Genomic DNA, 15,347 nt, shown 5'->3' with positions numbered 1-15,347 from the left:
CATTGTCCAGGATAAGCTGCATGTCAAGCTTCACTGGCTACGACCGGCCAAAGCACATTCAACTCCTAACAGAGTTCATTCTGCAGAACATCTTATTGGTTTAGAAAATTATGACATTTACCTATTTGTTTAAGGTTTACTCCCAAGGAGAAAGACTTTGTAGTTTTTTTAAGAAGGTAGTAAAGAATATGTTTGTAGGTTTTTTGAAGGTATTTTGTCTATTTGAAAAAGTCTTCTAAACTCCAGTGATGATTCAGTTCTGTGTCTAAATCAACTGAGAAAAAAACGGCTTAATGAGGTTTAATGTATTTTCTAACATTTATTTAGCTTTATGCATTTATCTGTCGGACATAAAACATCAGCAAGTCACTGTGTGTTTGTTTAAACATTCACTATAACTTTTAACGGCTTGTCTTTGGTTCTATTTAAATTTTTTTTTGTCCTCTGCTTTAATGGGTTCATTACATTTACATGCCTGCAAAAGCAGCAACGCCGCTGTGTGCTGCTGAAAACAGAGCTGTGTGAAATTATGTGACCCTTACAGATTTCTTCGGTTTTTGATTTTTGTAAAACTTAAGTGTTTTATTTTCATTTATTTTTCATTTTTATTTTAGGCGTAGGATTTATTTTGTTAGAATTTCTGTTTCGGTTTCCCTCTTGTGTCATCCTTATTTCCCTCAGTCTGCCATTCACTCCACTTCCCAAGCTGCTGGTTATTTACTTCATCACCGCCGCCTTCCCAGCTGCAGTAAGTTTCCCTAATGAATCCCTACTCTGTATATTTACCTTCCAGACTCATTGCTCTTCACCGCTTTCCTCCGTTAACCTGCTTCTTTCTGTTGCACCTTCTTGCCTTCCAGCCATATCTCTAGTTGCCCACTGGTCCTCAGTTCAGTTTTGTAAGTTCATTTTTTAAGTATTTCCTCCAGCTCTCTGCACTTGAGTTCTCCTTTAAACTTGCATCATGACAAATATGTCAATGACTTTGCATCAGGGCAGGATGTGTTTGTAAGAAGTTTTAACCTATTTCATATTGTCTGGCAGGAGACATACCTCTTTAATTTTTCATGAGTTGATTTGAATTTCTCTTGGTTCTCCTAATAAACATATTTTGTGTTGACTCGGATAATCTGTGTCTGATATTTTGGAGTTTGACAAAAATACTTGAGCTCCAGACCAGCACATGCTGCTAATAACAGCATGGGTATTGCTTTTTGGATAATCTTTCTTCTGGCTCTTCCTCTGCTTCACTCTGCCAACATCCTGATGGTCTGTCTGATTGGTGAGTACAACTTTAAGTTATCTTTAAACAATTTTATATCGCTTGTTAGCAATCTTTTGATATTGCGCTGACATAATTTGTCGAGGTAGCTTGTAAAAATATTAGATGCACATTTTTTTCACTTCTATTCACACCTTTGCTCCTACAGGACCTTGAACTGTGGATCTCCAGTTTTGGAGAGGCGGGTTTCATTGTTGTGACCTTTGGGTCAATGATCTCTTCGGTACCTGTGGACCATCTGCTTGTGGCCAATTTGCCAAGATTCCTCAGGCTGTTCTGTGGAGGTGAAAGCCGCCAGTGGTGCCTTGCAAAAATATTCACTCCCCTTGAACTGTTCACATGGGTACATTGGTACAAAGTGGTCATTTCTTTGCAGGTCTGACTCTCGCAAATGGCCTCCTCACCTGGACAAACCTCCAAATCTCAGGCTATCAAACTGGCTGCCTATCAATGACCTACTGGGTAAGAGGCTGTGATTTAAATTCAGCTGAAACAAATCCAGAGCCGCACTATGTAGTATGTAGACTATTTAGGGTTTGGTGGCTTCTTATTAAAATAAGTACATAGTTTTATTTAGATTTTATAAGTATTTCTTAGATCAAAGCCTTTTACTTTATTCCCAAACCAGTTATTAGTTTGTATTTTTTTTCTTTTTGACTTTCAGGTCATGAAAAAGCTGGCCTCTACATCACCCACGGTGGACAGAACAGCCTTCTACAGGCAGTGTACCATGCTGTTCCTGTGCTGGCAATTCCTCTGTTCGCAGATCAGTTTGATAATGCAGCGAGGGCTGAAGCAAAGGGACTTGGCCTCACCATTAAACCCACACACCTCACCAGGGAGGTCCTCAGTACCACCATCCAAACCCTTTTACAGGATGTCAGGTACAGTATGTCGCCATACACACTTGTGTAACAACGGGAAAGGTAATGTTTCAGTTGTTGACTGTGCGTTCTATGATTTTGTGCTTTTATGATGTAAAGCACTTTGAAATGCCTTGTTGCTGAAAGGTGCTGTACAAATAAAATTTGCTCTGATTTTGATTCGAAACAAATGAATCTTTTATTACATTAGCATTAACTCACTTATAATTTAGAAAAATTCTAACTTTATTTTGAGTACACTAAAAAAAAACCTGAAGTTAGGATGTAACTGTATAACAAAATCACTGCTCCCACTGCCGGCATCCCTGTTAATACTTTATATATTCCTCTTTTGCACACATTTCTCCAACAAGCCTTCTTCACTACCATTTGGCAAAGTTGAAGCTTACGCTGAGAAGGATCTTTGAGCATTCTTCTTTGTATAATTTCACTCATCTACAGTCCTGGATCCACTTTTGTACACTCTTCACTTCACTCTGCAGGCTTTCTCCTGGATTTAAGCCAGGAGACTAAAATTGCCATGGAAAATTGATAATTTTTGTTTCGATTTGGCCTTATGTTTAAAGTCATTATTCTGCTGAAAGACGCAATACTCCTTCTTCCCCAACTTTTTTTTTTCTTTTACTTCTCCAGGTTCAAGTCTTCAGCTCTATCCCTCAGCAGGATCCACAGAACCCAGCCCATCCCTCCTGCCCTGCGATTCGCCCAGTGGGTGGAGCACATTGTGAACAGCGGGGGTGGAGGTCACCTAAGGCCAGCTTCACTAACACAGCCACGGTACCAGAGATTCATGCTTGATTTGATGCTTCTCCTGTGTTCGGGTTTCCACGCACCTCTAATTCTGGGCTGGGTTTTGTGCAAGAACAAAAACAACAAGAAAAAAAGTTGTTGTCCTGAACACTTTGGTTCCACATCTCTGTTCTGTTTTAGTAAAAACACCTTGTTCTCTTCATGTTGCTCAGATTATGCTTAATAAACCATAGTTGCTGCACCAATTGCTTCTCATCTTTAACTTAAAAGCTGTATTGTTCCATTTCCTGTGTCCTTTATTCGTTCTACATTTATTTTAGCTATGAAAGTAAACTTTAGAAGTCCTACATTAGTTCATAGCAATGTTTTGAGCTAAAGACGTGTGATCCTTGTGTCCTACTCTCTCCACTTCAAGCGTCATCAAGTCTACCTCATGTCTTTTGTGTGGCAGTGCCGAGCCGTGTCGCTCTGACCTGACGGCACCACATGCAGGGGCAGCTGATCGTATTTCTAAGCAGCGAAAACTCATGTTTAGGTTGGTATATATTTTTGATTTCCTGTTTTTTTGGGGGGGTTTTAATCTGTTATTTTAAACAAAGATTTCTGGGAGCAATAATGGACGCTTGAATACTCAAACTGTGTAAATGTACAAGTCTGTAAGGATGATGTTGCGTGAGAAAGAACCATCATGGTCTGCTGGCTCCAAACCAACAGCACCACCTGCAAGATTCAACTTTGACCTCACTCCCTCATTTGCTGGTTTCCCCGAAAGTCTCCATCCCCACAAGACACAAAAGCACAGAACTTGAGTCATGGCTGATCAGGCCCTGAGGATTTCCCCTCTTCTGTTCCTGCCCTCGAGGGCAAGACTCACATCTATATTGGGGTTTAGCAGTGAAGAAAATATAGACTAGTGGGCAAATAATGACCAATTAGGACCGCTTGTCTCTGTCCACTCCTTCACTCCTGTCCTGTGTTTCGTTTGTCTGGGACTTGATGGTGCCAGTGAGTCTTCCTCTGTCTCGCACGCAATCCCAAACAGACGGGGAGAAGGAGTCAAAATAGGACAGAACAAATGTTGGGTGGAGGGAAACTCTCAAAGAGCAAAACCTAGAGCAACAGAAGTTATTTATGCAATCCAGAAATCTGCATATATTTTACCACATATTTTTCAATGTCAGTATTCCATTTTGCATCTTTCCAGACTACATTTTCCAGTGTTCTCAGTTATTTTATCCATTTTTAATCTGGATGGACAGATTAAGAAAGGGAGGGAGGGAAAAACAAATTGATGGTAGGATAGATGGTTGTCTACTGCTTTGGAAGTCAACCTGATTTTACTCATTTAATCTAGTCTGTCTCATTTGTAACGGTCATTTTGTGCAACAGAAAAGCAGATAGTAATTTTCATTGGTTGGAATTATTTATTTTTTTTGCAAATATGTGTTTTAAATAAAGTTAGAAATTGTATAATCACAATATCTGACTCACTTCATACTATAGGCATGTGAGGTGTTTTGTATTTAAGGCATAATATAATAAAAGCTAGTGTTGGGCTATTTCGGTGGTATGCAGCCTTTACCATCCACAGCCATTTCGGGCCTCAGTCCAGCTAAAACTTTCATAAAGATCTAATGGAAAGTTTCTTGTAACCAGCATTTTATTGAATCTTTTTGGTGTTAAAATAGAGAAAAGCATAAAGCCTTTGTAAAGAAAAAAAATTGATTTATATATTCTGTGGGATGTTAATATTTATGGAAAGAATGTAAAAAAAAAAAAAAAAAAATACTGTCCAGCCTAATGACAAAAATAGATTATTTTTCTGGCATCAGCTCTTACCTCTGTGCTCTGATGGTGATAGGTTACAACCCCATCTAGTGGCCAAATAAAAGTACAAATTCGTGTCTCGGTTTTGTACTAGTTCATCCATTAATTGTATACCTTAGATTCTAGAAGGGCGGCTTGAACTTTTTTGGCTCATATTGTTATGTATATGCTATCCTGTGTCAATAATATTCGCTAAAAACAAAAGGATGAGGAATAAAATGGGGAAAATATTGCTGGTTAGGTATGTTGCTGTTTTAAGTAGTATTTCTTTTATTCATTTTTATTTGTATTGCTGTTATATTCATTGTCGTTTTTAATTCACTTGTCTCTATAAAATTTAGCATAACTGTGTCACTGTACCTTTTACGCAAATGAATGTTTTAATTAATGTCTCATCCTACTGTCGGAACTTAAGCATCCAGTCGTGTAATTTAATATGTGAAGTTTAAAGAGCATATTATATTTTGAAATTTTTACTTTTTTATTTATTGTCATTGTTTAATTTTTATATCATTCATATTAAGTCATGAGGGCGCAATTTTATTTCCCAAAGGATTTACCCTTCTGACACATTCAACTGTGATTGGCTGCACGGCTGCGTTTTGATTGGTCGACCTGGACAAGAGAGCGTGGCTGGACGTCAATGTTTATGTAGCTCCTCTACGTCGGGTTTGTGCACCAGCATCAAGGTCTCTGCTGCAATGTGATTTCCTGACGCCGATTTGTTGTCGTCCCGTATAAGCTCGCCGTTTTTCCGTCACGTTATGTCGCAGCCTCTGACATGGGGCACCACTAGCCGGTGAAAGACGGAAGAGACGGAGGAAAGCGCCGGAATGGCAGGCGCCTTTGCCTTCAAAGGCTGCCAGAAAATTCGCGGTGCGCAAATCAGGGTTCTGCTCGAAGCGAAGGAGTTCTTCCTCTTCGACTGCGACGGGGTCATCTGGCACGGAGAGAATGCGATCACGGGAGCGGCCAAGGTGGTGAACGCGCTGATCCGCCGGGGGAAAAACGTGGTGTTCGTCACCAACAACTCCACCAGGCCCCGGGAGAATTACGTGAACAAGTTCACGCGGCTGGGCTTCACCGACGTGATGCTGGACCAGATCTTCAGCTCCTCCTACTGCTCGGCCCTCTACCTGAGGGACGTCGTGAAGGTCCGCGGCCAGGTGTTCGTCATCGGCTGCGAGGGGCTCCGCACCGAGCTGCTGGAGGCGGGGATCCCCTGCGTGGAGGAGGAGGAGGACGACCCGGACGCCACCATCTACAACTGCGCCCTGGCTCCGGACGTGAAAGCGGTTCTGGTGGGACACGACGACAAACTGACTTTTCTGAAACTGGCCAAAGCTTCGTGCTACCTGCGGGACCCCGAGTGTCTGTTCCTGGCCACCGACAACGACCCGTGGCACCCGCTGTCAGGTGGACGGATCCTGCCAGGTATGATGATGATGATGATGATGATGCTTGGAGTAATGAAGCTTGACCCAGTTACAATCAGCTCTACAAGAGGACAGTTTCCTCCTCTTATGTTTAATATAATATTGAGCTCTGTTCAAACCTAAAGCTTTGGAGTTGTGTGTGAATCTTTGCTGTAATTCATCCCACCTTTTGTTTCAAATACTACAAATGTTATTGTTGCTTTTCTACCCCTCTTCACACCTGATCATCAAAGTCTCGTTTCAGTGTACAAACAGAAATGACATTGTGAAGATAATGTTTCTGTTTCATTGCAGAATAGAATATGAATGTGTGAATAGAACTTGGAACTGACTACATAATGTCAGATAATCATCATTAAAACTTACTTTTGGTTTGGAAACAGCTAGGCTGATTCTGATGAATTAACTGTTCTAACAGCATTATAGACCACCTGGTTTGAATATTTAGGGTCAGGAGGGTGACCTTTAACTGTCATTTTATTGCAAAGTGTCCTTTAGTTTTAGGTCTGGACATCGACTGAGGCGATGCTTCAATCTTTACCTTCCCATTGAGATTCCGGCTGTATGTTTAGGGTCATCGTGCTGCTGGAAGGTGAAGCTCAGTCCCAACCTGAAGTCTTTAGCAGCTTTAAGTTTTTCTCCCAGGATTGCCCAGTATTTACAAAAAAATAGTCCAAACCCCCTATTTGCCGACTGCTGTCCAAATGGAAATTATGGCACTCATTCTAATTTATCATGTGACTGATTTATTGCTTAATGTGACAGGCTTACACACACCTGCATTTTTTACCCAATAGCAGCCATAAATCTCAGTCAGACCGGATGACCACAGCATCATGCTGCCACCTTAGGAATAGTGCATTCCAAGTGACGTGCAGTGTTAATTTTCTATCAGTGTTTTGCTTGTGAGTCAAAAGTCCAATTGCATCTGACATTTACTCCCATGCAGATTATTTAAATTGCACACAGATTAACTTTATGAATTACTTGAGTTTTTATGTAAATTTCTTAGTTGATTTTTGTTTTAGATGTAATGCTAATGTATGGCACACATTTAACATCAGTGATATGAACACTTGTGTAAATCTGTGTTGTAACACTTGGAGCCTTTTTCTGTCTTTGATGTTTTGCTCCCTTGTAGGTTCCGGTTCCCTCACTGCAGCGCTGGAAGTGGCGTCGGGCCGTAAAGCGACTGTGATCGGCAAGCCGAGCCGCTTCATGTTCGAGTGCATCTCCAGCCAGTTCAGCGGCGTGGATCCTGCCCAGTGCCTGATGGTCGGGGACCGACTGGAGACCGATATGCTGTTCGGGTCCAACTGCGGCCTGGACACCATGCTGACCCTCACCGGCGTGTCTCAGATCGAGGAGGCCCAGGAATACAGGAGCAGTGACCTGACCACCAACCACAGCTACGTGCCTGACTACGTGGTGGACACCATCGCCGACTTCCTCCCGGCTTTTGAGGAAATAGAAGAGCAGAACGATTGACGAACGATTTCGTCCGCAGCACAGATCGCTTTCGCGACATTACGAGTGCAGTGTCGAGTCTCACGTTTGCACAAAAATGTTCCAGTTTATGGGAAGAAGTGGGAAGGGAAACGGGGAGCGCTGCTTATATCAAGAGCAACGCACATGTAGGACGAATATCTGAAAATGATTAACCCGCGCATTCCTCAGAGTGTTTCTTCTAGTGTTGTGGCCATTTGTGACTGAGCGTTTCATTGTTGCTGTGTTTGTTAATCAAGTTCATTGGTAGTATTTGACATTAGGGTTTTGAACATTCAGTTATTTTTGTAAAACCATGAATTACTCTTAATTCATGCGTTTAGGAGCCGGTATTGTTTTGTGAATGCAGAATAATTTCCTCTGCTCTGTCTGGCTGAGTGTCGCTTCGAGGTGAAATCCTGCAGCTCTGGCAGAAAATAAAGCGGAGACGGTAGGCGGAGTGTCTTCTCACCTGTCATGTCTGTACTACATTGTGCCAACATTCATCTGGGTAATGAACAACTCACTGGACTCTATTTTGGAGAACATTAATGGTGGCCAGTGTTAAGCACTGACATGGGAATATTAGTGTTGTGAATGTTTTTAACATTTAAAGCATGCCAGCAACGGTATCAACGGTAACATACCCGAGGAGCAAATTAAATATTGTTCATCTGATCAGCAGCAATGGCCTCTTCTTTCAACTAATGCTTCGTATATTTCTCGGATGCCCGTGTTTAAAAAGACATTTTCACGACAAACCAAATCATAATTAGTTTAATCCAGTGGTTCACAACAAAACAGTTTCAAGAATTTTAATAACCACTTTATTTGTTTTATTTTCCCTGCTTTAAAATAAAACCAGATGTCATTTTATTTTGTTTTGCATTTGAGGATAGTTGCGGTTCATGTTTAGCTCCATCAAATTTAAATGATCCTTTAAAAATAAAACTTATGGTTCAATTTTAGTGAAGAAAAAAAAAGGCTTTTTTTGTGTATTGCAATGAAACTATCCTTTAGTGTGAACTTAAAATACATTGTAATTATTTAACAAACAATATGTACATTGCAACAGGATTTATGTAATATATCCTATGAATCTCACAGCATTGGCGTTGTGCTGATGAGGAGAAAAAAAGACTCGTCTTCCTTTGGCTGCAGAGAATGAATTGTTTCAGATCACTCCGGTCCACCACGCTGAGGCAAAGAGAAATTACAATTCAGTGTTTAAAAAGAGAAGAAAAAAACAGCACCAAATAGCCAATCATTTCTTTAACCACATAATCCTTCTCACACTTCCAAAACAGCATTTTTGATCTCGTTTCTAGTGCAAATATCTTAGTACTCCTGAAGTAAGACAAAACAAACTGTCAAAGACATTTGCTTACTCTAGTTGAAATCAAGAAAAGCAGGAAGAATTGTGTTCCAAGTACTCAACACAATTTTTAACCTGTTTTTGGCCATGCCATCTCAATGCCATACTTCTATGGAAGGCTGCACCCCTCACCTGGATGTAGTCCATTTCATCCAGAGTTAACGGTCTCCTGCGGTACCTGGCGGGCAGCTGCTGAACAGAGGCCAGTGAGTCCGGCGTTCCCAGGGTAGTCGGAGTCAAAGGTACTTGAGGTCTGGACGGCGTTGAGGCTGAACTAGGGGCGTTGTGTTGTGTAAAGTTAAGACCTAGAAGTTTCAATGCCTCTTGGACTAAAACAAACAAGGGTGAAAAACACTCAGAGTACAGCAGGAAATCACCATTTCATTTAATGCTGCCGGTAAATGACCACATTGAGTTTGCATAAATACAACAGAGCATGCGGAATTATCAGGAAACATTTTCTGAGAGCCAAATACAAGTGTGCCTGGGGACACTTCTGTTTTTTTTTTTTAAGTTGAGCGTGCCGAAGGTCAAGATTGTGACAACTGGATCAGCCTTTTATCAGATAAGGTGTGGTTAAACAAAGAGCTAAACATTTTGCTCTTGTGGTAATAGTCTAGCTCCTGAAGTCAAGGACAGGTGACCTGAAAGAAAGGAAGCCTCTTCCCAACAACTTTAGAGCTGGTTCCATGTCATTTTGACATCAGAGACAACCACACCTTCTTCATTTGTCTGAACTTTACAGCCAAAACTATTCCTTAGTGTTACAAATCTGTTCATAAAGTACGCATATGACAGCTGGTGTTGGTGAACATCTTCTGCAGTGCTGAGTTTTGTTTGCACCTGCCCCGGTGCTGAAGCTTTTTTCCAAAGCAAGCCACATATTGAACTCAGTTTTTGTTGGCAAATAAATTGTATTATCCTTTCTCATTCTCTGCATAAATAGAACATCTCGTGCAAAACTATCCTTAATTTTAACAGCTGCAGGAAAGTTAAAGTGTTTTCTCCAGCTTCCCACAAAAACTCATGCTGCTAAAATAAACCAGATCTGATTTCTTACTGTGTTTAATCACTAAAGACATAAGCTTTTGGCACGTACTCTGCTGGTTGATTCTGTTTAAATCTCACACATTTTTTATAAACAGACTTACCATTGGGCCTTGGTATATCCTGTCTGTTTGGGAACTTGATCAAAGGAGCATGCGGCCGAACAGCCTGAGCAAAGACACACATAATAACCCAAATCATTCATTGCTTGAAAAAAAAGAAATCATAAAAAGGTACAGCATTTTGATGCCTTCTTTTGGTATCAAGCTCACCTCTATGGCTACAAATTTAAATAAAGATATTTCTTGAGTTTTCAGAGCTGATTTTGATGCATAAATTCAAATGATGTATTTCATTAAATTAACTGGTTTTAAAACTAAAACAATGACAATTTTCATCCCTTTTTCCCCTTTCATGTGTGTTATGGCACTAAGAAAAAACAACAACAAACAAAATAAGCCAGGAAAAGCTTAATGGATACATCTGTAATTGATATAATGCTGCAGTTTGGATATCTGGTTAGCCTACAGAATATTACATTTCTAATACAATTGTACCAAAACATCAAAACACAGATAAGGAGTCATTTCATAAGGAATCAATCATTCCAGTCATTAATATGCATTGAGATTTTCTCAAGGGAACATTTGTTATAATGTAAGACAGGATTCCACACCCAGTTTTGTGAGAAAAATAGTCTGTATTTACCGTACCATACAACTGCAACCACCTCAAGTTAATCAATATACATTTTAAAAACACAGAGTAGCGAGATCCTAATTAACTTGGTTGTCTTGAATCAAACTGAGCAAATAGAATCGGTCTTTATAGGTTTTGTGGATATTTTTGCTAAGACATATCAACAGGCAAATTAAAGATAATTGAAATAACAGTATGAAATGTCTGTTTTCCAAAACCTTTGTGTTTCTAGAAACAGAGGTAAATATGTTGGATGCATAGTCATTTTAATAATAAAAAAGCGTGAAGGATCATGCAATACACAGCCGCTGGCTGAACTCCACCTGAGTTACCAAATGAAAGATACTGTACATTTGGTCACCCCTATGCACATTTTCTGGGGGCGCCACTGTTACAAAGCGTTGAGGTGCAACTATTCAATTCTATCTGAATTGTAACAGGTCATGATATAGCAAAAAAAAACTGAATTATCAATTGACCTGAAACGCATTTTGATTACTAGAAATATACTGTTGCAGCGGAGTAAAACACAAGACACGACTACGAGTTGTTCGGTTTAACAAGGACATCAACAAGGGTACGAGAGGTATTTCAGCCAATAGCCCTCACTAAAATAAGTCAAAAACATCCCGAATTTATTTTTTTACTTTAACCATATACTAAAACAGCAACAAACAAAACGAGAAGTAGAACGATTCAAATTTCTTCAACAACTTTACCTGAATTAATCTAGCGGTGGGAGCTGCCATTTTGGAGCTGACTTTGCTCCCCATGACGACCTCAAGGTTTACTTCCGGGTGTAAAACGTCTCCTGTAGCAACAAAAACCCACCACAAGAGGGCACTGTTGTTCTTGACAAAAAAACGTACTTTCTAGAATAAAACGAGTCATCATCATTTGTTCAAAGCAAAGAAAATATGAAGATTAAGGAGGCAATGATGCGGGACGGCGGCTTAAGCACAGTTCAGAAATGACCACATTTTAAACAGATAACTTGAATAAACGTTAGCTACATTTGTCGTTGTTGTCAGGGGCTGTCCTGCTTGGTCAAATAGCAAGCCCATAATAATGCAGCCTTCATATTATGGAAGAATATCCCAGACCGACCGACATCCAGAATGAGGTCAAATCAGACAAGCTTCAGTAAGGCCGCTAAGATTTATATAAAAAGAAAAAAAGATTACTGAGTCTGTTTATAATGTTAAACGTTAAAGCTAGAAAAAAAGAAGCTTTCATTTCAACCTACCTTTGAAGAAAAGATAACGTTGTCATACGACCAGCCGAACCTGTCCTATCAGTAACAAGGACCGTATCAGAGATCCTTTATAGGTCAAGATGCATCACTGCACGAATACTCAAGAATCTGTACACGTTTAGTGCGCCCCTCACTCTTTTTCATTTTTATTTTTAGTAGGAAATGTTTCAGATAAGATGTTAATATCAGGCAAACTGGAAGTGAAAATCTTGATTTAAAATAATTTTCTTTATTAGCAAACGTTATTCTCCATCTGGAAAATCATCACCGTATTAGCTCATTCATTATGTTATATTTACTGAAGTTACGTTTGTGTGAGGGTTGACTAGTTTGAGTTATGTTTTTTTTTCAGTAGAGGAAAAGTTTTAATTTTTAGCTGTTCCATATTTTCTCCAAGTGTTAAGAAAATTATTCTCAGAAAGTTTAGGTTGATTTGGATTTCATCTGAAAATGTATGATTGATAGATGTGAACTACAGAGGAATTAAATCTAATAAGACCTTTAACAATCCAAAACCTGTAATAATACAATATTATTTATCTGGTGGAAAATATTATATTTATTCATATGAATTTGTTTCTTCCTTCTAAAGTACAAGAATGCATTTAATCTGATCATACTTAAACAGATTTTTAATGCTTACAATTTGAAGTATGCAAATCTTTCTTCTAGTATAGCTGGTGGAAGTAGTAAGACAGCAAAAACTTCATTCAACACTGTCAAGTAACCAATTTGTGTTTTATTAGATATTACTTCATTTAACAAAGTGGTCCAGGATAATGGAAAACAAACAGGTCCCTTTTTCAACACGTGGCCAACTCCTAACCTGAGACACTGGCCTCATTTTTCCAAGAAATCGACGTACAGAGCAGTGCAGTCTCAAGTTAGAAATTGCTGCTTGATTTATACAAAACTGTCCACCACATTGTGCTTGGCTGCTTCGTGCAGCTGCTTCACTCGCATCTGCTTTCAGGTGGGAAACACTCAGTGATTCTTTGACCTGTCAAACAGCTCTTTGAGTTGGTCCTTGGTGGTGGCCTCTTTCTGCTGCATGAGATCAGCATGGCCCCTGGTAACACCCCAGGAGGCTGGAGTCGACATGGATGGACACAGAGGGCGGCCAGAGGCTGGGTTCAGGTTCTGCCAGTAATCACGGCGGGCTCTGAACGACAGTGAGGAGATCAGCTGGATCACACTGGTGACTAGAAGTCATAATGCGTTCATTTCCAAGGTAATAAAAGATGGATGGTTGCTCCTTACCTGGCTCTGACCCAGGGTTTGGTGTGCATCTCCAGACCAGCACCCCACATTCCATGTTTCTCTGATGCAGCAGGGAGGAAGCCCCTCTCTGGGGCCAGCTCCTCTGACACGGCCCTGATGTGATAAGGCTCATAGCCACAGCAGCCTCCAATGTAGAGGATGCCAGCATTGTAGGCCTCCCTGGCGTACTGGTGCATGTCCCAGCGGGTCAGGATTCTGGGCTCCAGGGCTAAGAAACAAGAAAACACAGACGGGAAAACATAAGACGCTAAATTACAACAGTCGCTTTTCTCTACTTTTTCCTATGTGAAAGCAAGTTGTCGTTACCAAAGGGGAATTCAGGCAGATCGATGAATCCCTGACAGTTGCAGTCGGGAGTATGGTACGCCAGCGGCTGCACCATGTAGTGAGCCTTCAGCCCGGCCTTCTCCACTCCCTCCTTCATCATCTTGACAGTCTTCACACAGGTCAGGGGGTCAAAGTGGCAGTTGACTCCCACAATCTGGGCACCTAAACATGCAGAAGTTAGAGGAAAACCTTTATTTAAGCACACAATGCTGTGAACTAAAACCTTGCCATTACTTTTAGCTAGAAATGCCATTAAAAGTTTATTCTGGTCACAAGATATTGTGCTATTACCAAATGCTTCAAGTCCTTAATATTTTTATAATCCACATTTAATAAAACAAACTTCCTACTGCTATACCTTTAGCCACAACAGACCCACATTTCTGACACTACTTGAATTTCACATTTGTTTTACACCTTTTCCTCTTCTAATACAGCTGAAGACAGATATGTTAATATTGTACATTTGTCTATTCTTTTCCTATTTTCTGTCAGTTAGGATTACTTAAATTATTTCTGCTCACTAAATGCCAGAAAAAAAGGGAGAGTTATTTTTTTAATAATGTTCTAACCACGTCAAAGTTTCATGCATCCCCTTAATATATGATACAGCTGCTTCCGACTGTATAGCTTTACTAAGATCTTCTGGGCATCGTTTAACACATTTCTCACATTAATTTTCTGGAATTTTGACCCATTCTTCCGGACAGAACTGGTTTTCCTGAGTCCGGCTTTTAACACACCTTCTCATCTCTGACCACAAATTTTCTATCTGCCTGAGATCAGGACTTTTGTATGGTCAATCAAAAACAATGGCTTTGTTTTCCGTAAGCCACTTTGAAATGAATTTGGAAATGTCCATTTAGAAAACCCATTTGCAGCTAAAGTTTTATGTTCTGGTTGGTGTTTTGAGCCGTTTCTTCAATATTTCCTCGTGGTGTTATCAATTTTGTGAGATTTTTCACTTCCTCTTTCTGCTGCATGAGATCATCAATGATTACTAAATCATTTAATTCAATGAAATGAATTAAGATATACACTTCATTATTCCAAAATGTCAAAAAATAAATAAATAAATAAATAAATGTAAAATCCTCTCATTCATCATTCTGGCACTTGGTAAAGTTAAATAATTTTGGTAATCCTAACAGACCTAAAGCTTTGAGTCCAGCTGCGTATGTGTTAAGACTTAAACTTAACGATTATTCTGGGGTACGTTAGAGACTCCGTTACGTACCGGCTTTGACGAGCTTGACGGCACAGTCTCCAGGTGAGTTGCCGTGCATGTCTCCCTCACGTCCGATGCACAGAGTGGCCGCCACAGGCTTTCCCGACTCCTTCAGGATCTCCACCGCCCACACGGCCTCTTCAACATGCTCAAAGTACTGCAGCACAAAACTCTCAGTCAGAGCATGGTCGTCAACATCTATCCAGCAGACACTACTTCCACATTCAAGAACTATTTTGCTTCCTCAACAGCTTAACCTCTACCTCAGCAATGAGAAAGTCAACATTCTTCTTAGTGAACACGTCCAGTTGTTTCTTGAAGATGGCCTTCACCTCCTTGTCGCTCTTACAGCTCAGGTAAGATGGAGTCTGGGACACTCCTCCGGCCACCAGAGCGTCGCCCTCATTGGCAACCTCCCGGGCCAGATCGCAGGCGGCCTCGTTGATCTGAGCTCCCTGTAGGCCAATTTAA

The 15,347-nt window shown here is 40.4% G+C and overlaps 3 protein-coding genes across 6 annotated transcripts in view; 1 reads left to right on the top strand and 2 right to left on the bottom strand.

The window, feature by feature from the left end:
* Window positions 1-5,341: 5,341 nt before the first annotated feature.
* pdxp (pyridoxal (pyridoxine, vitamin B6) phosphatase) lies at window positions 5,342-8,342 on the top strand. The gene is made up of 2 exons (XM_008418231.2): window positions 5,342-6,177; window positions 7,321-8,342. The coding sequence occupies exons 1-2, from the start codon at window positions 5,577-5,579 to the stop codon at window positions 7,665-7,667; spliced, it is 948 nt and encodes a 315-aa protein (XP_008416453.1). The 5' UTR covers window positions 5,342-5,576; the 3' UTR covers window positions 7,668-8,342.
* Window positions 8,343-8,426: 84 nt separating this feature from the next.
* kgd4 (alpha-ketoglutarate dehydrogenase subunit 4) lies at window positions 8,427-12,103 on the bottom strand. 3 transcript variants are annotated; one of them, XM_008418229.2, is made up of 6 exons: window positions 12,032-12,103; window positions 11,799-11,937; window positions 11,505-11,596; window positions 10,191-10,254; window positions 9,172-9,368; window positions 8,427-8,861 (listed from the first exon to the last, which is right to left on the bottom strand). In XM_008418229.2, exons 3-6 carry the CDS (start codon window positions 11,556-11,558, stop codon window positions 8,844-8,846), a joined length of 333 nt encoding a protein of 110 aa, XP_008416451.1. In that variant the 5' UTR covers window positions 11,559-11,596; window positions 11,799-11,937; window positions 12,032-12,103; the 3' UTR covers window positions 8,427-8,843. The 3 variants fall into 3 exon arrangements, with proteins under 3 accessions (XP_008416451.1, XP_008416450.1, XP_008416452.1); XM_008418228.2 differs by having other exon boundaries at window positions 11,505-11,937; XM_008418230.1 differs by lacking the exon at window positions 11,799-11,937 and having other exon boundaries at window positions 12,032-12,076.
* A 656-nt stretch (window positions 12,104-12,759) lies between these two features.
* LOC103470080 (betaine--homocysteine S-methyltransferase 1) overlaps window positions 12,760-15,347 on the bottom strand; it is an 8,982-nt gene continuing 6,394 nt past the window's right edge. For both annotated transcript variants that reach the window (XM_008418226.2, XM_008418224.2), the window contains exons 4-8: window positions 15,140-15,331; window positions 14,886-15,033; window positions 13,628-13,810; window positions 13,301-13,529; window positions 12,760-13,202 (exon numbers count right to left, since the gene is read on the bottom strand). In XM_008418226.2, coding sequence (XP_008416448.1) covers window positions 13,025-13,202; window positions 13,301-13,529; window positions 13,628-13,810; window positions 14,886-15,033; window positions 15,140-15,331 — 930 coding nt within the window. In that variant the 3' untranslated portion in view covers window positions 12,760-13,024. The remainder of the gene's footprint in view (window positions 13,203-13,300; window positions 13,530-13,627; window positions 13,811-14,885; window positions 15,034-15,139; window positions 15,332-15,347) is intronic.

This window comes from Poecilia reticulata, linkage group LG9 (genome assembly GCF_000633615.1).
Source record: "Poecilia reticulata strain Guanapo linkage group LG9, Guppy_female_1.0+MT, whole genome shotgun sequence".
Classification (NCBI taxonomy): domain Eukaryota; kingdom Metazoa; phylum Chordata; class Actinopteri; order Cyprinodontiformes; family Poeciliidae; genus Poecilia; species Poecilia reticulata.
The sequence above is the reverse complement of the archived record's forward strand: the minus strand, read 5'-3'. Positions and strand labels throughout refer to the sequence as shown.